This window comes from Aspergillus oryzae, chromosome 4, assembly GCF_000184455.2.
Source record: "Aspergillus oryzae RIB40 DNA, chromosome 4".
NCBI lineage: Eukaryota > Fungi > Ascomycota > Eurotiomycetes > Eurotiales > Aspergillaceae > Aspergillus > Aspergillus oryzae.
The window spans coordinates 4,417,285-4,438,936 of NC_036438.1; the positions used below are offsets into that span (position 1 = coordinate 4,417,285).

Below are 21,652 nucleotides of genomic sequence, written 5' to 3' on the forward strand. Positions count from 1 at the left end.
AGCTCAGTATCAAGGCTTAAACTTTAGCCATACAGGTTTCTATAGGTTCCTTGAGACCTTGCTTGCTGCTCTGTGATAACTGGTGCGATCTGTAGCAATCTGAATCTACAATTAAGCTTAACTGGACCTTTTGGCCTAGTTCGAAACGTGCTTTCCAGGACGCACGCTCTTACATCAAAGTTACCAACCTGGACTCGCGGACCACTCTATCTGTGCCAACAATTGTTTCTGGAGAGTGAATATGGCGAGACTGTAGATAATCACGGGGGTCGCCATAATGGGGCTAGATGGCCAACAGCTAGATCGTAATATGCTGACCATCGGGGCACCCACGTGTGCCAGGGCGAGAATGTAACCTTTCTCCACCAAGACAAAGACACTAGTTTCACAATCTGTACCTTTTCACGACCATGTAAGCGACGGGGCTGTCACTCAGTGCCCAATGGGTTTCCCTACGAGTGGTGAAATCTTGGCATTTTTGGCGAGCCCCGAACGCTAAGTGCCAGCGACACGCCCTTCCAAAGACATCGAGATCGGCCCAACTGTTAAATAAAGGCAGGTTTTCCTCGTATGCTGTCGCCATAGTGCTATTTCTGCGAGAGTAAGTCTGGTATCTACATTGAGAATATGACCAAAGTTCAACCTGCGAGTACTAGTATTGTGACATGTCGGAAAATGCCAGTTCACTCGCATATCACCGGAGTGTTGGTTCATCCAATAGCAGCTTAGTACGCCCTGAAATCCGTGCAGAATGGAATGCGGCCAGCGGAGGACTGACAGTGGACAGTCCGGTATGAGTCTTGAGCCCGACTACAACCCTGACTTCAACCTGGGCATGAGAACAGAAGTGCAACAGCTGTACCGATCTGACGATCGATCGCCGTGGAATGATTCGCCTCCAGACAAGAGTGTTGTCAATCTAGAGGCCGGCTCCTACGCCCAAGAGTGCGCTCTTATCATACGCCGCGAGCCCCATCCGATTACAAAGCAAGTCGCCTTACACTCCATCACTATCCAAAGCCCTTTGATCAAGAAAGTACTCGACAATACATTCAAAGGCTTCGACGGGATTAACACCCATCTAAAGCAACTGACCTTCAAGACTCCATTTCATTCCTTCTACTATCGATGGCATCGCTTCGAGAAGCTTTATGAGGACGAGCAGGATGAGGAGGTTAGAGATCACCTAGATCTCTTGTATCCTATTGTGCGCGAGGAGGTTATGCCGCATATTGAGACCATGAATGACCTGACCATGAATAGGGTGATTACTTTTGACTACCTGTGGACTATCTTTGCCCCAGGCATGGAAGTGTATACTAACATCGACGGGCAAGACCGCTTCATGGAACTGATCGACAGCCGTTATGGAGCCAACATGGGTGGAGAGTTCTTCACTCTGGACTGTCGCTATATCGATTGCAATGGGTCAAGCTTTGGCTACGTCTCCAACAGTGTCGACATAGATAAATTCGAAGGGGCGATCAAACTCACCGATCTCGATGTCTTTCCCAGCCATCTGCACCCCGATGTGGAACGCCTCGTTGATCGACTGCATGCACGTGGTGAGCGTTTTGAGCAATTGAATGCATTTCATCACATGTCGTACTCGGGATTCTATACTGCGAGGTCGTCGCGACAAATTCGGAAACGCCATGTATGTGATGAAGCATATTATAACTGGCTGTAGGATACTAACGGTGGGCGAATGGCCAGGTTGAAAATAGCCGGATTATCATCGATCCCCATACCTTCAATATTTACAGTACCCCTTCACCTGGTCTTGGGTCGATCAAGTCTGAGACTGAATCGCAAGTGAACTCGGCTGAAGACCAGCTACTTTTTGACGTTCCAAATGTGATATACAGAGCAACTAGCCAGGCATATCAAATATACAGGAATTCCTTGGGAAAGTATGAGAAGCATGGCAAAGACGACGGGGAAGATGGGGGTAAGCCTACTGTATATCTCAATGTTCAAGGGCCATGCTTAATATCAAAATCAGCGAAAGTACTAAGCCCGAAGCAACGATTGCTCTGCTCTCCGATCGTGCGAGGCTACTGTTTGGCATTCAAAACATGGGGTAAGGTCATGAGATCATGAAGGTCATTGCTTTGCTAATACAAGGATTGTTTACCAGCGGAGTTCCATGTTGAGAATGTGCAGCCAATACGGTGGAGTGAGAATGCTTTTCCTCGACTTGTTCTACCTCACGGCTACAAGGAGATCATCCGAGCGTTTGTCCAAGAGCAATTGTCCCGTGATGACGAATTTGATGATATTATCTATGGTAAAGGTAGGGGACAGTCCAAGTCGCTATTATGAAACAGAAACCAAGTTCTAATGAGTTCAAGTACAGGTATGGGCTTTATTATGTTGCTAAGCGGAGAACCCGGTGTTGGTAAAACATTGACAGCGGAATCCGGTGCGTACCACCAGAGTGATTGAGGTCATAATATATCGAATTTTACTAAATCACTTTCAGTTGCCGAGGAGATGCGTCAGCCATTGTACATAATGAGTGCAAGCGAACTTGGCGAGACAGCAGTGGAGGTAGAAGAGGCTCTCGAACAAGTCCTTGAGCTGACTAGTAAATGGAATGCTATTCTACTGCTTGACGAGTGCGACATGTTCCTCGAGGCTCGCTCGACTAGTGACATCCGCCGCAACCGACTCGTCTCGAGTAAGTTTCTCGTATATCCCTTCAGTGGTTTCGGTGGCATAGCCCAGCTAACTCTGATCTCCCCCAGTCTTCCTTAGACAGATTGAATATTACCGAGGCGTTATGTTTCTCACGAGCAACCGCATTAGTGATTTCGACCCTGCCTTTGAATCGCGAATCCATCTCACCATCCATTATCCTGCCCTGGATATACAGAGCAGGCTCCATGTTTGGAAGACCTTTATTCAGATAGGACATCTGGAAACCAAAATACGGGACAAAGACCTCAAAGCTCTGGCAAAGCTTGAGCTCAATGGGAGGCAGATTAAGAATATCGTTAAAACGGCCCGCTTGCTATGCAAGCAGGAGAGGGTACCCTTGGCAATGGAGCATATTCAGATGGTGCTCCAAGTGAAGAAAGGATCTTTGCTTTGATGCTAGATAAAGCTGGGTGAGACAGCAGCACTAAAATGACTGACCATGGAGTTGATGCATAAAATGGCAAGGTGGATATTTGATGACCGTTATTTAGTCCTCAATGCAGGGATTCATCGCGTTGTATTGCTGATATAGTCATAGGACAGTCATCATGGGTAGTGGCTCGCCAGTCATCCTGCAGTACCAGGCCGGAAATACTTATATACTTTTTTTTTTTTGGTATAAATAGTTGGCAGTCATGTCTTTACAGCTTTCCCGCGGTAAGAATTCCTGGTCAACTTAAGTAAATAATTACTCAACATTCAATAAACGGTCGAATATATATTCTTGTACGGGAAAGCTCTAATAGATCTTAGTAGAAAAAAAAAAGGCTAGTTAATAATATTAACCATGATGACCAAAGATATTGGTATAGATTAGTTAGGTCGGAATTCCTGTATGATAGGTATTGCCTCGGTGGAATGGCACACAACCAGAATCCAACCACGGCAATTGATTAACAAAGCATCTCCAAGTTGGAGACACTTGAGTATCTCCGTGGGGAAGTCGAAGCGACCTTCTCCGGACATGAAGAACCACTGGGTATTATGTAATAGGAGCCACTGATCGTCATGAGTGCTGTCGGCCGAAAAGACCACGGCAGCCAAGCACCGCGCCGAAAAGCTTGGGAGAAAGCTTCTTCACCGGGGCCTTGACCGAACTATGGGGGCTCCGAAGCCGGTCGGCAGATACAGCATGCCGTCTTATTGGAGATGCCCGGTGGGGATATGCCCTAGCAGGCATGAATCTGCAAACTCACGTCACGACCCATTTTACTAATACACGCGCCCAAACTTGATTTCTACCGGTTCCTTCCCCAGTTTTCCTCCGCAAGCAACCTCTTCGCGTTTTCTTGTCCGTTCCAGAACCATGAGTATAGATGAAGGCCATATTGGTCATGGCGCATCACTGGAAAAGAAGAACTCGGATGTGTACCGTGAGAATCGGCCTCTGATGGTGACGGAAGAGGAAGCATTCGCACGAGCAAGAAATAGCCCAGATGAGGCATTGCCACTGTGTATCACTTTTTCGCATAACGATCGGGAAAACCCACGATGCTGGCCAAAATGGCGGAAATGGTACATCACTATCTTCGTGAGTATGCTCAATGTCATCACGTAAGTTCGGAACATCCATACTCCAGCTTTGGCCATTACTGACAATGCACTAGAACGTGGTGCGCAGGTAGCATATCGTCTGGTGCGACCGCTATCCAGTCGGAATTTGGGGTATCCGAGGAGGTTACTACGTTATGCCTATCGCTATATGTTCTTGGTTACGCTGTCGGTCCTGTCCTACTCGCCCCCCTATCCGAATACTTCGGCCGTCAGCCTGTGTATGTCGTGTCGTGGTTTCTCCTATTTATCTTTCAACTTCCGATCGCCCTCGCACCGAATATTGGTACTATCATCGTTTGCCGATTTATCGCCGGCTTTGCAGGTGGTGCGCCACTGACCAACACTGGCGGATCAATCAGTGATCTATGGGAGAGGAACCATAGTGGTGGCCCAATGGCTATCTACGGTCTGAGCAGTACCTTTGGACCGCCCATGGCACTCGTCGTCAGCGGGTATATGGCCCTCGATCTCGGCTGGCGGTGGATCTTCTGGATCATGATGGCCATTTCCGGCGGATGGTGGGTTCTACTTGTTCTCACAATACCCGAAACGCGCCACACGATCATTCTGCAGCGCAAGGCCAAGAGGGTACGGGCGTTGATGAGAAAAGAGAACTTAAAATCCGCCGAGACAGTCACCGATGCCAGTGCGAGCGGGCGAAAGGGGCTGGACGAGCTGTTTAAGATTACCCTCACTCGTCCATTCCGCTTCCTATTTACCGAGCCTATTACAACGTTTTCTGCGATTTACAATGGCTTCCTCTACGGTCTGGTCTATCTCTTCAATGAATCCTTCCCACTGGTTTTCGGCCCCGGAAAGGGCCACGGCTTCAACGTCGGCCAGCAAGGCCTTAGCTTCCTCGGCATGGCTATCGGCCCGATCATCGCGTTCTGCTTTTATCCCCTGCAAGAACGATATTATCTGCGTCGAGTCAAGGAGCACGACGGCAAGGGTGTCCCAGAAGCACGCATGTGGATGGCCCGGCTTGGTGCGATATTTATCCCGATCAGTTTGTTTTGGTTTGGCTGGACCAGCTACCGCTCCGTCCACTGGATCGTGCCCATCATTGCCTCAGCTTTCTTCGGTGCTGGTATCTACATCGTCATATTAAGTATCCTTAACTATGTCGTGGACAGCTATCAGACCTATTCCGCCTCGGCTCTGGCGGGCGTGATCCTCGTTAGGAATTTAGTTGGCGCTGGGTTTCCTTTGTTCGCGACGCAGATGTATGAACGCTTGGGCTATGAGTGGGCTTCCAGCTTGCTGGGCTTTTTGGCTATTCTATTGGTGCCTATTCCTTTTATCTTCTTCTACATGGGGCGGGCTATTCGGTTGAGGAGTCCGTGGGCAAGGGAGCATTTTGAACAAAATGAGGATAATCCTCACTAGTTGCTTGGGAAGTAGATCTTATAAAGTCGGTTACATAAATTGGGACATTATACGTTTAATTTTGCAACGTTGCCGTTGTCATATAATATGGGTTTATCAGACAGGTTACAAGACAGCCTGACTCGTATAAACGAGGAATGCATGCATGCGATGTCTGGCTGGATCAAAGAGGAATGAATCTGACACATTTCTAAGCTGTCCAACAGTGACTGCCAAATGTCAACTTACCATGTCTCCCCAGACACTCAGCCCATCCGGACTCCGGAGACTCTGGGAAAATCAGGCTCCTCCGGGAGGAGCCCAGTGTTTAATTAATTAATCAGACCCTCGTATCTTGGACCCTCCAACCGACCTGGGTCAGCATCAAACACGAGGTTCATTGTGAGGGGTTTGTAAGTGGTGTAACATATACAGAACACCAGATCCCTCGTATATAATTTATAACAGGATGGGAACAGGGTTAACCAGTCCAGACGAAAATACTACTGGTTATACACGTGTAAGCTAGCACTGCTTACAAAATGAACTATTATTACAAACCAATAAGATGTATTCCCTTTTCCCACGCTGCAGCCCAAACTAGTCACTTGCAATAACTGTATGGTTTTAACACCAGTCCCCCCTTGCATAAATCTATTTATGAGATAATGTAGCAAACATCCCACTTATAAACGAACTTGAAGTACGCATGGCACCACTCTGGTTTCTAAGACAGTCCTATCAGAAAGCAATCTATATCAGAAGCGCATTTGATTTCTTTAATATTAACTATTGTAAGTAACAGCGAAAATCCACAAAGTCAGCATCTACAACATACTCAGAACCCCCAAGAGGTCAGGTCATATGCTGAGCCTCCGCTATGAGCCTTGTGAAACTGTAAGCAAGGGTCGTGTCTGCCTTTGGCGCCTCGTATATATACTGGACAGGCAAAAATAGGCGAATGCTATGTATTAGACTCCAGAAACAGGCTATTTAGCTTTCCCTTACTCCCACGTAAGAGTAGGTTCAGAAACAACCACTCCGTCTTATACTTCTACATCAATGCAATTGAGCTAACCCCATACTTTGGCTCGGATGATATTCTTTGCTCGTCACACAGCCCTAGCAGCCCAACGCCCAAGATTACAGATACGTCTCAACCCTGGAAAGGGGAGTCCAGTCATAGCCTAGAATTAAGCCACTCGGATTCTGCAGCCAGGCTATACCTTGCCACGTAGTGTTGTTTCAACTCGCTGGGTTGCCAATGCGGTTTATTCTCAGACAGTAGGCCTGTGTATGAGCCACCACCGGTCAGCTTACTGGGGTTCTAAAGTTCAAGGGCTCAATGCATGTCCAGAAGGGGCCACATTGAGCGAGATACCCCGGCCAAAATGTTTAAAAGAAGCAATCCAGAATCGAAACAAAGATATATATATCCCACATAATGTCCGGCAAACGGAGCGCGATCGAATTTTCAAAATACATTTGCTTGATGCGCAATTACAGATTAAACAAAGATTCTTTGGAGATATATATAACTTAGTTCGAGATATAACCGCCAGTCCTTGACCTCCAGTGCGGATACATCCTAACTTAATATATTCAATACATCATCCTTAGCTGATAGTACTTAAAAACAAGCTAGGTTTATGTCGTTCATCAACCTGCTCATTCTTCTGGTCATCGCCTGTCTTACCTCAACAACGGCAGGACTATGTAGCTCACGCAAGGTGACTACAAGGAAGGAATGGTATGTCCCATCACTATCATCCGGATATTCCCATTTCCAATACATGGCAGGCGAGAACTAGACGAAAGTGAACGGATAGAGTATATCAATGCGATATATTGCCTGCGCGAACGGCCATCCTATTTACCGAACGAGGAGTTTCCCGGAGTTCGAGACCGATTAGATGATTTTGTCGCGTAAGTAGACATTGAAGAACCCAATCAATTGCTATAGCTGAGTCCCGCAGCACTCACATCAACTACACAACCCGGGTTCACCAAAACGGTCTTCTGCTCCCTTGGCATCGCCATTTTATCTTCATCTGGGAAACAACTCTACGTAATGAATGCGGATATACAGGCAGGCTACCGTGAGTGATCGAGACGACAGCCGGGACTATAGCTTTCACTAAACTACGCAGATATTGGAACTGGGTCCTAGACGCATACACCTTGTTTGACAGTCCCACGCTCAACGGCAACCCGACATCCCTCTCCGGGAATGGAGCATTTGAAGCAGACGAGGTCCTCTCATGCAATTCCCAAAACACCGAATGTCTCCCCCGAGGCACGGGAAACGGCTGTGTGAAATCGGGCCCATTCGCCAACTTCCAGGTACACCTGGCGCCGATCAACGCAAGTTTAGCCCAACCTTATTCCCGCCCCCCTTCCTATGCCTTCGATTATAAACCACACTGCCTGACGCGAAGTCTAAACCCTTTTATTATGGCTGTTTTCAATAACGACACCGTGGGCGACCGGTTGCTGCAAGCCAACAATATCACCGAATTTCTTAGAGTCATGGAACCTAGTGGGTTTGATGATATGGGTGCGCATGGAGGTGGTCACCACTCTATTGGAGGTGATATGCAAAACTTATTTATATCGCCACAGGATCCCATATTCATGCTGCATCATGCTATGATTGATCGCATCTGGGGCATATGGCAGCAACAGGATCCCCCGAATCGTCGAAATGCCTTGAATGGCACGACGATCATTTATGACCCCCCGGATGCTCCGTTGGTGACTCTCGATACAATTATGGAGTTTGGCGTGCTGGATAGTACGAGGAAAGTTGGGGAAGTGATGCATCCGATGGACTATGAGTATTGCTATCGTTATACTTGAGACAGGCTGGTCTACGCTTTTGTGTGGTGCAGAGGGTATAATTCACATTTGGCTCATGGGGTCGCTTGTTATCTTAAAGGTATGTTTCGAAGTGTAACATTTCGCTTATATTAGCTCAATCATTCTATGCTTGCTGTTTGGAAAACGTTACTGGGACGTGAAGATATGAATGTCATCTCTGGTTTTTACCAAGTAAGACCGATCTAAGAGCAGCGGTAAAACTCTATAGGTGTTATGAATGTACAAGAATTGGTTTCCCAGCGTAAGTATGAGCAAGAGTGTACCTATGTTTTAGTCCCGACCCAGCAATCGTGCCTGTCTCTCGAGAAATAGGATCATGGGTCTATCCTGTTCAGAGCTCAACTGCTTTCCTGCAACCGATGACTCGAATTCTAGAGGTCCCTCCTCTATTGCCCATTGTTCCGAGTTCTCGATTTTGGTATGCTGATACCATGAATGCAGCTGATATGACCTTCGCAGTATCTGGATAATCATGACTTCGACACAGCACCAAGCACGGCTATGGTAACTATTATCGAGTAGACTAATTACTGCATCACATTGTGCAAGATTGAGAGGGAGGGCAGCAATCCCGGGCAGAGGATTATCCTGATCGATGCAGGCCCAATCCTAGATAACGATAAGCATAAGTCATCTCTTCAGGAGGATGGATTTCGGAACATACCAACCAAATTCCTAACCTCTCTGGGTTTAGGGAACCGTGAGCCTCTAAGAATGCCTCGATCGCTGTGATCATGCGGTGATACTGGGTGTGATTGGTATCGTCCGGTGATGCCAGACAGGCCGGATCACCATTGATCCAGCGATATGATATAAAGACGATATATTCTGGCGCACACTCTGGCTCTATATCGCGGTAGTTCTGCGTCAGGCCGTGGTTCGATCGTGGAAGTCGTCCATTGCGCAGAAAATCCCGGTACCACACAAATTTGAGTCCGTCAAATATCTTGATCTTCTCTTCGTCTGCCACAAGCGATGCGGCATACACGCGTCGAAGGTGCTGCAGTTGGCTTACCTCATTTCTGCTTTCTAAGAGAACAGGCCGCAGACTTTCCTGGAACAGCTCCCGGTAGCACTTTCGCACTCGAGCCTCTCTTTGTCGTTGCAACAGCTTGTCGTTCGCCTGCTTTCCAAACTGTCGACGAAGTCCATCAAGAACTACTTCTTCAGTTTGCATGTCGCCGCAAAACACAGCGTAATCTAATGCACTATAGCCCTGCTCATCAATGAGATCCATGTCGGCACCAGCCTCCACCAGCTCTCTTAAGTATCCCAAATGTTCATCTGAAGGCTCTTTGCACAGCGCCATAGCCGGAGTACACGTCCCAGTCGGGTTGAACTGCTGTAGAGCTTCCTCACGTTGTCCATTCAAATACAAAGCGCGCCCATAGAACAACCGTGACATTGCAACTACTGTAGGGTCTTTCGTACTGAGGGCGACCTTCATAGATTCCAGAGATGTCGCAATCGCGTCGTTTGCGAAACCACAGGCAGTGTAGCAGAGCGACAGTCGAGACAACCCAACAGTCTCCCAGATGATGGCTTGGGCTTTCTCACCTGATCCGGGGGACGCCCTGATAGACCGAGCTAGACGGACACGTTCTTTCAACTGATCAATGGCTAGAGGCAACAAATCTCTCGAAAGCTGATAGTTCACCATGGCCAAATTCCCGATAGAACGGCACATAGCATATTCTAGATTTAGCTCCACTGCCATATTATACTGTATCTCGAATTCTCGCTTTGCATCATCGAGGCGATTCATATGGCGGTAAACTACTCCCATCTCTCCACGAAGCTCGACATGGAAAGATGTGGAACCAAGCCCATCCAACGCACTTTGCAGATACTCCTCTGCCTTTTCGTATCTTCCAAATCGCCTGTTCGTATATCCTAGCTTCCCCAACACGATATGTCTGTAGTTTCCTGACGCTGGTAAGTTCCCTGCCGGCCCACAGAGACTGAGAGCATGACTGAAGGACCGCAGTGCATGCTCCCACTCAGCGCGCTGGGCATGTTGGTCGCCCTCCTCCATCAAAGTCTCCCACGATCGAACCGCATCTACCATGGTCGCTAGCACTGCTGGCGTGACGCCACCTGGATCGCGCTGTTGAGTGGAGGAGTCAAGATCCTTGGGACCCAAGACTGGTGCATCTTTCACAAAGCCGCGCGATGCATCAAAGAAGAAAAGGGTGGCGTGCAGAGTATCGGGCGCAACTTCTGTGTAATGGAATGCAGCCGCCGGAATGGCGTAGCTCATGTTGCGCACGTGCAGCTTCGAGTCCTTGGCCGTCACTTGTACCAAGTTCCCGGTGTTCTCGATGGTAGATGATATTTGGTGGGTCTTATAGGTCTTATCCGTTCCTTTGGCATCCTGCCAGACGAGCTTATATTCAGCATGGGTGGCTGCTGTACCGTCGGTTGTCGGGTGAACATCGAATGAATGGTCCACTCCGGCACCAGCGAGGATCCAGCTCTGCCCAAATGGCTGATGAGAATGAACTGCAAAGTCTGGGGTCCCTCGCTGTCCATCGGGTAGCCAAACATGGAGCCGGAAAAGCTCCTCAATATTGCCATTCTGCACTATGCTGCAGAGAGGAACGGACAAGAACCCTTGTGCGCTACGTGATGCCCGGATTTTAGAATCTGGAAATAAGTCACTGAGAAGTGCGCCTCGTATCATACTCCACACAATAGCTAAGTCCGCGTCCGAGACGGCTGCGAGGCTAGGATTTTGTGTCCTTCGGCCGCTCTCGCGAAGAAGGGCAATTGCGAGTACAAGCTCTGCCAGGTGCTGTACCAGGAGTTGCTTCTCCTTATCCTCACATGAGATGTCTGGAACCATGGCAAGCCAATCACCGACAGGGCGTCCATGGGCAACATCATTGCCAGTGTGGCTGTCTGCACCTTCTGCTACTCGGTCACCGCAGGCAAAGCACTGAACGAGCCTCTCATAGCTGCTTTCGTCTAATAATGTGGCCGCTGCGACGCCTTTCAGTACCCTCAGTAGGACTGAGCTCGTAAGCTTGCAACTTTCCATGGAATAAAGCGGGGTGGTTTAAATCGAGTAATCGAAAATCGGCTGTGAGTCTGGCAATCAAGGCAAGCGGGCATCTTTTAGTGTGCAGAAATACGAACCCCGCATATGGCTTGCATTCCCTCTATTGATTGGTAGTGTTGATAATCCCCACAGCGCTATGTGCAGTATCTTGGTGATTGGCTGGGATGTTTGTAGATTAGCTGCATCTAGTTAAGTGGACGGACTCTGGTTTCATAAACCTTTGAGACAAATCCCCTAGCGTCATATAACATTTTTCCAAGCCGATGTTATATTATCGTCCATCCTTTCTATCCTTTTGGCCTTAGTATCTGCGGCCGTAGTACGTCTTTCGAATATTGTCTAGCTCATCTAGTGCCACACTCAATGGAAATAATACCGCCATAGCCTCTTGTATGTTGTCAAGCTAAAACATGTCCTAGTTTAAGACACAAATCCTCTTCAGTTGCGTACATTCTGACAATGTCACATTGGGCCTAGCGTGTGCGAAATTGTACTAAATCTTATTTTCAGCAATCCCCAATAGAATAGGACGATCGCTGCTTGGAATTCTATCTAATATAGCGTATGCTGAAGCCAGCTTCTATTTCCTCCCTTAAAGCAAATAATGTTTTAGACGTATTGCTTACTAGGAAAAGTCCATAAGATATGAAGTTCATTCATCAAATGTTATCCTCCTTTCTTTAACACAACCCCAGTAACCAACACATAAACCCCACAGCCGCGGATAGATTGACATGAGAGCATTTCATAACCAGGATATTAGACTTTCCCTGCATCTTATAACCCCATTCAACAATCATCGTGGGCAAAGAGCCGGTTGAATGTGTGGCAACCGCTGGCTTTTAAGCCTCGCCTCCCCAATCCCGTCTAGCAATTTTTCTATCCCATCGGGTGGTGGCATTTGCCCTATAAAATGTTGTCCATAGTCTCTTGCACCGTATATGACTGAGAATATACCCTCCTTGTCCTTTTTTCTATTATCTTGAAGGGTCAACTCGGCTTTGCCTTGTTTCACAGCATTTTCGTACTCTTCGAACGAAGGTACCACACCCGGATCAAGTTTGACCTGAACAAACCAGAGCTCCTGATTGCCAGTGAATAATGTGACTATATGGCTTCCAGGATATCTGGGAGGTTGGGGGGGTCTGCGACGTCTGGGGGCCCGTGGAGGTGCTCGTTGGGGGTTGTATGCCATATTTAATACCAAGTTGTGACAGGCTTCCTATCTCTTGGATAAGAATAGGCAAAGTGCATAAAGGTGAAATTGATATCACACAGTATATCTGTGAGAACCTTTGTACGTTGGGCTGAATTGTAGTAGCATTGAGGTAGACAGAATCAACATATTTATGCTTGACAGTATTTGCCTCCTGAAAGGGTTGATCTTGAGAAATACAACATTACTTTGGTATCATCAGCATATAACTCAAATACTTAGGATATATCCCGGTGGTAGACCGGAAAGGTTGCTCTCTATCTCATATATTATCTGCTTCTTACATTACTCTCTTGCGGGAACTAGCTATGTTGTTTCTTTATGAGATGCAGACCTCCTGTAAGCCATTGTGCGGCTCTTCTTTGAACACCTTATAGCTTCTGTATATTCCCTAGAGGAATGGTAAATTGCACAAAGCACAGGTTTGATTGGACTGTGCGAAGCTATATGAGCATCCTATATAATGTCTTTCAACGCTTTCTCATTGTGGTAGGCAAGAAGTGCAGTGTCCAGCTGATTGTCCCTTTATTTATAACAAAAAATGACAAATCACGAAATAGGATATTTCGGTATTCTCAGAGATTCATCTCTATGAATTTGTCATTGCTTCTATGAAAATGCATATTTCAAAGAAAGGGTCCTCGCTTTGACTGCGTGTAGCCCTACCTGGCTCTTTCAAGGAGAATACGGCAAGCCCAGCACCATGACAAGAAACAGAGTGCTTTATACCTCCCTCAACCCCATAGTCATGCACTAGAACTCCATTGTCCCATCTGAACTCTCCTCATAAGGCCCTAACTGTCCATCAAAGAGACTCCTTCAAATCATCTTACATCAAGTCACAACCAGGTGCCACTCCACCAAACCATGCACCGCCCAATAAGCCCCTCGGACCTGGTTATGTGGTTCGCAGAGGTCAAAGTAAACACAGTCTTTGGCAACAGACAAATGTTCCTGCAGAGCTGTCGCACTATGGCTGAGTTCGGCTACGTAAGACTCACGAGGATATGTCACTGCGATTATATGAGGACATACTCCGTTTTCGTCTTCTGTCTTCCTAGAGGTATAGAGCCGGACTTAAGCTATGCCAGGACTTTGTTACAGAGAGATATCGCTGATGAGATGGGGTTCCCGTATACACGTCCTGCTCTTGGGTGGCGGTAGTTCTGTCTTTGTGTTTTCTTTGGGGTGGCTGTGGACGTCTAATATGAGATCTTTGTATGGCCTTTTGGACATGTTAAAGGGTGGGGAGTTTGACTTGATGTCTGGTGTTCGAAATTAATACTATTTCTGGAATGCTTTTGTACAAATATACGTTCTAGGTACGCCTATGTTTATTTGATACTATGGCAGAACATGGTAGTTGGTATGGTCGAAGTGGAAGGTTCTCTCTAGAACTATCCTGCAACTCCATATCTGGTCAAATATCACTATCCCGTGAAGGGTAGGAGTTGTTTGAAGCTTACAGAGGCAATTTCTGTCAGCCGCTTTTTTTTTTTTTTTTTTTTTTTTTTTTTCAACAATACATATTGCAAGACCTAATAGCCGGACTCAATCGAGTGTGCCATGGGAAGCGATTATATCGTGTTTGCCTTGATGAATGGTTCTGGGTGAGGGTTGACTTGATGCAAATGAAACTACTAATAATTCAACCTGTCTGAAGGGCAGTATGTCCACAGGGCAGATGCTCCCAGGTAATTATAGGAGTTATCTAATGCCGTGTGCTCCGAGTTGAAAAGGACAAGAACCTCCACACTGCAAGGAAAAATTCAAAAGGGGTTACCGGCATCACAAAAGGTTCCTCGGCCAATACGAGTTGTCGATATCGGCTGAGGGCCCTCCAACTATCGCTTAAGACTTTGGGGTCGCAGCAAGGCATAGCTTGTATGTCGATATATTCCCACTCCACCAAGGCATCGCATACAGTACATCAAACTGAACCAGTGATGGCTGGTATGGCTTGAGATGGTTGAGGACAGACCCTGGTCCGAAGTCTTTTAGTACTTTATTTATATCCCTATTACCCTTCTGACGAACCCTCGTATATAAAAATGAGAGAGGGACACCTCAAAGAGAGAAAGCCACTAATCATGTGGGGCTGATAGACGAAAAAAATCCAAAATTGATAATAAACAAGAATTTTTAAGTTTCCTACTTTTGAGTTTCCCGGGTCATTCAATCCTCCGATATCAAATACTGGTTAGGAATGTCTATTTGGGATTGCCCAAGTTCCTAGCATAACGACATAAACTGCCCTGGGAAATAACTCACAAGGGGGCGATGATATAGAATTTGAATTTTGCGTGAGCTTGACTAATGAGGCGGACTCGGTAAATATATTTTTGGCTCTCAGGCTTTCAGACCCTAATATGTAGACCCAGGCACTTGTTCCACACAGTCGGATCAGAGTACCTGCAGTTGTAAGTACCTCACGACTGTGTCTCCGATAAAACAGTATAATATACCAAACTTGGACAACCGTGAAGGTTAAGGGTCTTGAACTTCATCATCGTCCGGGTCAATGGGCTCGGGCCAGGCCAGACCGTTACCATTTTAGGAAATCCGAACCCTGAAAATCGTCCGACAGTCCAAACTCATTGAGTCTAGACAGTAGTAGAAAGAGATGAATGTCACCTCGTAGAACCGTTTCAAAAGTTATAAAAAAAGGGTTCATTTGTTTCAAGATCTCCGCATTTATATCCCGAGAATCCGACTTAACCGAACCCGACTTGGCAATCACATGTACTGGGCCAATGATCTGCTAAACTACCCACGAACCCCAAGCTTGATACGAAGGGAGGTTTGAGAACTACAGTCCAGGAGACTATCATGCCATGAGTGGGGGCTAAATAAGGCATGGGTAGAGGTGCTCGGTGTGATTGGACTCTGGTCGCAAGGCTACCCCATTTCGATCACAGTTTTGGTCAGGGCTCCACACCAGATGCAACCCTACGGTTGCTATTTTTATAGTAAGCAACGTAGTTTTTGTAACCCCTTTACCAGTTAAGGTATAGCATAGCGTTCGTCGAGTCTAGCGGGAACTCTCTAAGCAGCTTTGAAACATGGTGAAGCATTCAGTCGATCGCTAAAGAACTCTATCAGTAAAGGTTTTCTGTCTGGGTACTTCTGCAGTAAGACTAACCAGTGTGACACAGGATGAATAGGAGATGGGGAAGGCACTCGAGTATTGAATTGGTGGTACATAGCAAAGCGACTCTAAAAAGAAACGGAGATCTCACGAGAATGTTCATCAGAGGCAATAGCTTGACTTATCTTCCTGCGTATGGTATGGATAGCATCACTCGAGCTCACGTAGCTATTGATAAGGCAAAGACAAACTCCAGTTCCTCAGAAGTTTAATCAAGCTCCACTGTAGCCCTGTAATTTATCAATAGATCGCTCGGCAGCCCAGTCTCAGTTCCAAACAATGTGAATGCATGGCCTTCCCCATGATTCGCTCTGTCCACTTCGGTTCCTGAAACGCGTGGGGTCACTGACGATCATCTGCCAGGTACCATACTCGAGACCAGGGTCTTCGCTCCGATCCTTGCAACTCTATCACCGCCTGTAAACTCAATTGCTCAGGGTCTGCACTGTCTGTTGACAACCCCTAGCATAACGCTGATAGATGTTTGACAACACCTTCACATGGTTGCATCCGATGTGTCATTGACAAACTTTTGGACAAAATTGTGGATATCAGTGGGCGAGAATAGCTGAAGGCGAAGCAGGAAGCGAGGTAGGAGTTGCGCACATTTGAGATATTTAAGGCATCATGAGTCCTGTCGTAGTCAATCTGGAGCAGCACACAATCCGAAGCATCTTCTTCTCCAGCGCATCTTAACTTTCGAAACTTAACTCTTAATTACTCTCAATCACTAATATTCAAAATGTTGTTCATCAAGGCCATCGCCCTCACTGGACTCGCCGTGAGCCAGGTTTCAGCTCATGGTCTGATCACCCGTGTCAAAGGCCACAATGGCATTGACATGCCTGGACTGACCAGTAAGTTCCTACGTGATAGCTGTATCATGACAGAGAGGCTAATTGATGATTGTAGTTCAGGATGGAATCCCCCGAGATTGCCCATCGGGTGCATGTGGCGCCCAGAAAGACACGGCCATCATCCGAGATGCTGAGTTCGGAAGTGTCAAGGCTTCTCCTTTGGGTCGTACTCTTGGTGCTGGTCCCGTGAACCCGGCCATTGTTATCAACAACTTCATGGGTGCTGGGACGCATAAGCGCTCGCGCGTTCCCGCTAGTCATAGACGTGAGATATTACCCTCTGTTCCAGTTTGACCAGGCTAACAGTTCCGAAGGTCGTCAGCTGATCAACGATGCTGCTGGCGTTATTACCAATGCTGGTGGTGCTATCCTCAATGGTATCTAATGCTCATCCCAACATTGCTCGGCATAAGCTAATTCCTTATAGGTGTCCAGGACCTTGCGGACATGACACCCGTTGGTGGTGTTATCAAAGGTAAGGGAGCCTTTTCACGCTCTAAACAAGCCATACTAACCAGGATACCTAGGTGTCCAATCCACAATCGACGATGCAATGGCTATCCTCCCCGGAACCGAGTCCGGCGCAGTAACTGGAAAAGGTGTCAAGGAGAACGGTATGCAACTGTATGCCGGGAAAGGCGCGAACATCGGCCTTCCTACTGCTTCTCCGGACGGCGTAGTTACGATGATCTACCACCAGGTAAGCCGGCATATCATGTCTTGAACATGCAGAGATTAACACATGATTTCAGGTTAACCAGGACGGCGCGGGTCCGCTTTCTGCTGAAATCGACCCCTCCAGTGGAGGTACTGATCCAAAGGCCTTCAAGAGCGCCCGGGTCATCCAGAACATCCCTGGCGTTGCGGGATTCTCTACCTCTAGCGCAATGGACTATGCTGTAAAGGTCCAGGTCCCTCAGGGAATGAAGTGCACTGGAACCGTTGGGGCAGCTAAGAATGTCTGCATTGTGCGGGTTCGCAACAATGCTATTTCCGGTCCATTCGGAGGCTCCGGTGCTTTTACGCAGTAGTATGTTGACGGAGTTGCATACCTAATCTGTCATCTCAGTGGATTTGTGATTTGCGATTCTGTAAATTTGTGGCTTTTGTCTCATAGCTCTGGTTTTTTACCATTCTTTGCAGACCCTTTTTTACTAATAATTGTTCTGTATTCGCCATACCCAATTGTGTCTACTTAACTTTATATATAATACTATACATAATGTATAAATAGCAAGAAAGGACCTTTAACCATCAGCCCATCTGACACGCTTTGGACAGAGGACTGCCGATTGCACTCATGGAACTACATCCTCCAACATGAAAAATGCACGAAAATTACGTTCTTGACAATATCAGCTGCCAAATATGGCGGAATAGATTGCTGTCTCTTGAAACTATCTATCTGTGCATATTCATCGTCATGTTATTAGTCTCTCCATTAAGCATATCACTCTTAACTTCATGCCCACAAAACATTAAGCCTCTTCCACCCTTTAGCTGGCTTAATGGGTACATTCTCGGGATCGTTCCGTGCTTCCTCCAGCGCTTGATGGACCGGCACTTCCGTCAACGGAATGATTTTCGTCCCGCGGATATATTTGTACAGTCCATATGCAAGTAGCACGAGTGGGATATCCCTGTGGCCGTTATTAGTTCTTTTCTTTCAGTGTATATAAATTACGACCAGTAATACGTACAAATAGGACGAGACAAACGAGGCAGGGTCCCAATTCCCGGCGGTAAAGACGGCAAATCCACCAGTAAATAGGATAAGGATGCAGGCGAGAAAGGCGAACCAGGAGGAAAAGTCTAGGAAATATTAGTCGAGAATCAACCACCTCAAGAGCTAGGTGAAAGCACATACAAGTTATGGGATTATGCCAGGGTAACTCCGTTGTCGGAATACCCTGTGCCTTCAGTGCTTGTAACAAGCGAATATGATTGAAAGCGATCGCAATCCACGACACCAGCACACCGGCGGCTGTCAAATCGAGAAGCCAATAGAAGACGGTCAAGGCACTATTCGAGACACACATATAGGCCAGGAAAGAGACGGCCGTCTGGGCAGCGACGCACATGTATGGTACACCCCAGCTGGATGTTTTCAGGAAGATCTTGGGCGCATGTCCCTTGACAGCAAGGCCATAGAGTGTACGCGTGCCGGCTAACATGCTTTGATTCGACGCTGACCATGCTGATGTAATACAGATCGCGTTGACAACTGAGGGTATCGCTTTGATGCCGGCGTCGCTTGCAGCAATCACGAAGGGACTTTGGGCGGCGGTGCCAGAGTCGTCTTGGAGTCTTGGATCGGAACTTGAGACCAGCATGCCCACGACTAACACTGCAGCCAGATAGAACACAGTGACACGTACAAACACCCTTCTACAGGCCTTGGGGATGTTATGGCGTGGGTTTTTCGTCTCCGCTGCGGCCATCGCCAAGGATTCGACACCCGAGAAGCTATAGACGGCGTTTGTCATGACGGCCCAGAAACCGAGAAAGCGACCCCATGCGCCAGTGGCGATGTACTCCACGAAGAGACCTTCCTTCCAATAATGAAAACCTAGTCGTGGCTTGCCAGGTATTCCGCCAAGATCGATTACCAGACCGAGAATAACGACGAAGACCACCAACAGGAGCTTCAACAGGGCAAAGAAGAACTCGATTTCACCATACACGCGCACAAGCGTAATGGCGACGGTGGCGGACACAATGATTAATATAGTCACCCACACTGCAGCATTGATGTCGGTCCAGTACTGGATCAGCACTACAGCGGCGGAAATCTCACTCGGCACGGCCAAGAAGGAGCCATACACGACGTTCCAGCCGATCGCAAAAGCCAACGCAGGGTCGACCAGTAGTTCCGCGTGTCGAACAAATGAACCGGTCACTGGCATCAACGCGGACACCTCGCCCAAGGCATATTGAATGCAGCATACGATTAGCCCGACGAAGATGTAGCCGAGTAGGGCACCAAGCGGTCCGCCTGTCGCGATTGCGCCGCCGAGACCTAGGAAAAGTCCCGTTCCCTAGAGACTCAAACGCGTCGTTTAATGCTGGGTTCTGGATATTATGGTATAGATTCACATACAATGGCTCCCGCGATAGCGATCATCTGAACATGTCGTTGTGACAATCCCCGTGACAAATTCTGGCGTTCCTCTTGGGACACAATATATTCCTGTTGTCGTGCCACATCACTATTGTCGATCGCTGGACCATCACTTTTTGGCTGGCGATTTGGCAATATCTCACGAGCATGTTGGGCTGGGCCTTTGGAGGGTATCGCCATCTTATTTCCAAGTTATGGTTTATCCCTTCCCGGTAGAGGTTCAGGAAAGGAAACGTGTTTTAGTTATCGTGCATCCCTTGGGGAATATTTTTCCGCCCTAAGATAAGGAAGCACGCCATCCGACTGGTTGGTGAGGAATGTTTTTTGCATATTAACTCGGTGGGGTTTTTCTTTTAGTCGCTGTCGTTGATATATTTTCGTCCTATAGAGAGTCATATTATAGGGCAAGAAAAAAAAAAGGAAATGGACTAGGGCAAAGAGCACACACCAAAGAATGAATTACTCACGTGAAGAAGGCATTTGAGGAGTTTCAGCATAAAAAACCTCACGCTCCTTCTGTTGACCGGAACGATTTGACTGTCTTGGCAGTTAATCTCCCGAGAAGCTTGGTTAGCTTGACAAAAGCATACCCAACCGAGCAATATCGTATGGATTCTTTCCCCTTTCACAGAATACCTATGCATTACAGAGAATATGTACCTCAACGGCAATCATCTCGTGTTTAAACTTATATTTAGTAGACTAGACATGTCATTGAAGATCAGCAAACTTGGGCTTTGGCAAAATAAACCGTTCTCGCTATATTAACATGCACTGCTGGAGGTTATGTTGCGCCAACTATTGATGCGCTTACGCTCAGCCAGTCTCGGTCTCGGCGATCTTCTGCTCAAAGTTGCTCTTGACATCAGCAAAGAATCTATCGTCAAACAGACAATTTCAGCCGAGTAAGGCGAGTCCCTTTCCGGTAGTGACGGCCTGCTTCAGGGCTTCATTCGTTCCGGAGACCGGTGTAAACCTCAGACCATGAGGGAAACATTTATTCTGAGCCGAGATACCAACTAGGACATGCATTGTAGGCAGCACATAGCTCACATTACCTATGCAACAGACCACAGCTTTAGCTGTTGCACATGGGGCGGTTGAGAAATGAAGACACCAATATCTGTTGAACCACCTAGGGTCTGGGGTAGAAGTGAATCTCAGTTCTGTCCATACGGAGTACTCTCTCATGTGGGTGGGTAGCTCATGGTTAATATACACCCGTGAAGTGGAACGCATTGCGTCCAGATGAAGGTTACTTTGGCAAACCAAATTTATCCATTAAATAATCATGCACAAGGATCCGTCGCACAATCAATAGTCTTAATCCTTTCATTGGTTGTTATTCACGTGGAACTACGCCTTGACAGGAACGATTGGGGCAGACAAGACTGACTGAGTGGCGTTCCCTTCATGAATATTACTAATTATCAGGTACTACCTGAACCGCCATAGCACGATAAACAAGCGTTTCTATGTTTTTAACTTATTACTGTACTTGTACCCGATGCATCTAGAACAATGCTGTCACTTAATCTCAGCCAGAAAATCGCGAGAGATCGACACGCACTCCTCGCACGGACCAATACCCCTAACCAACTTTAGATTAGCTTCTGCATGAGAACTAGCCAAACCGAATCCGGAAGTACTAAGTGACCAATAGGGAATGACTGAGAAATGGAATGATGTTCTTCAGCCATGTTGTGGTATGCAAATCTGAGATAGATTTTGGAAGAAACTCGCT

The 21,652-nt window shown here is 47.2% G+C and overlaps 6 protein-coding genes across 6 annotated transcripts; 3 read left to right on the forward strand and 3 right to left on the reverse strand.

Moving 5' to 3' along the window:
- Positions 1 to 793: 793 nt before the first annotated feature.
- On the forward strand, positions 794 to 3,097 carry AO090102000050 (ATP-binding protein; the record flags this gene model as incomplete). Its single annotated transcript, XM_023237002.1, has 4 exons — positions 794 to 858; positions 2,331 to 2,425; positions 2,486 to 2,683; positions 2,751 to 3,097. The coding sequence occupies 4 exons, from the start codon at positions 794 to 796 to the stop codon at positions 3,095 to 3,097; spliced, it is 705 nt and encodes a 234-aa protein (XP_023091655.1).
- A 912-nt stretch (positions 3,098 to 4,009) lies between these two features.
- Positions 4,010 to 7,732, forward strand: AO090102000049 (MFS transporter; the record flags this gene model as incomplete). The annotated part of the gene is made up of 4 exons (XM_023237003.1): positions 4,010 to 4,257; positions 4,311 to 5,600; positions 6,371 to 6,479; positions 7,589 to 7,732. The coding sequence occupies 4 exons, from the start codon at positions 4,010 to 4,012 to the stop codon at positions 7,730 to 7,732; spliced, it is 1,791 nt and encodes a 596-aa protein (XP_023091654.1).
- A 1,356-nt stretch (positions 7,733 to 9,088) lies between these two features.
- AO090102000047 (uncharacterized protein) lies at positions 9,089 to 11,545 on the reverse strand (the record flags this gene model as incomplete). The annotated part of the gene is made up of 1 exon (XM_023237004.1): positions 9,089 to 11,545. One exon carries the CDS (start codon positions 11,543 to 11,545, stop codon positions 9,089 to 9,091), a length of 2,457 nt encoding a protein of 818 aa, XP_023091653.1.
- An 817-nt stretch (positions 11,546 to 12,362) lies between these two features.
- Positions 12,363 to 12,761, reverse strand: AO090102000046 (uncharacterized protein; the record flags this gene model as incomplete). Its single annotated transcript, XM_023237006.1, has 2 exons — positions 12,363 to 12,472; positions 12,524 to 12,761. 2 exons carry the CDS (start codon positions 12,759 to 12,761, stop codon positions 12,363 to 12,365), a joined length of 348 nt encoding a protein of 115 aa, XP_023091652.1.
- A 3,911-nt stretch (positions 12,762 to 16,672) lies between these two features.
- Positions 16,673 to 17,818, forward strand: AO090102000044 (DUF3129 domain-containing protein; the record flags this gene model as incomplete). Its single annotated transcript, XM_023237007.1, has 4 exons — positions 16,673 to 16,787; positions 16,843 to 17,052; positions 17,315 to 17,487; positions 17,540 to 17,818. The coding sequence occupies 4 exons, from the start codon at positions 16,673 to 16,675 to the stop codon at positions 17,816 to 17,818; spliced, it is 777 nt and encodes a 258-aa protein (XP_023091651.1).
- A 431-nt stretch (positions 17,819 to 18,249) lies between these two features.
- Positions 18,250 to 20,088, reverse strand: AO090102000043 (uncharacterized protein; the record flags this gene model as incomplete). Its single annotated transcript, XM_001822237.1, has 4 exons — positions 18,250 to 18,427; positions 18,488 to 18,599; positions 18,655 to 19,825; positions 19,888 to 20,088. The coding sequence occupies 4 exons, from the start codon at positions 20,086 to 20,088 to the stop codon at positions 18,250 to 18,252; spliced, it is 1,662 nt and encodes a 553-aa protein (XP_001822289.1).
- Positions 20,089 to 21,652: the final 1,564 nt, after the last annotated feature.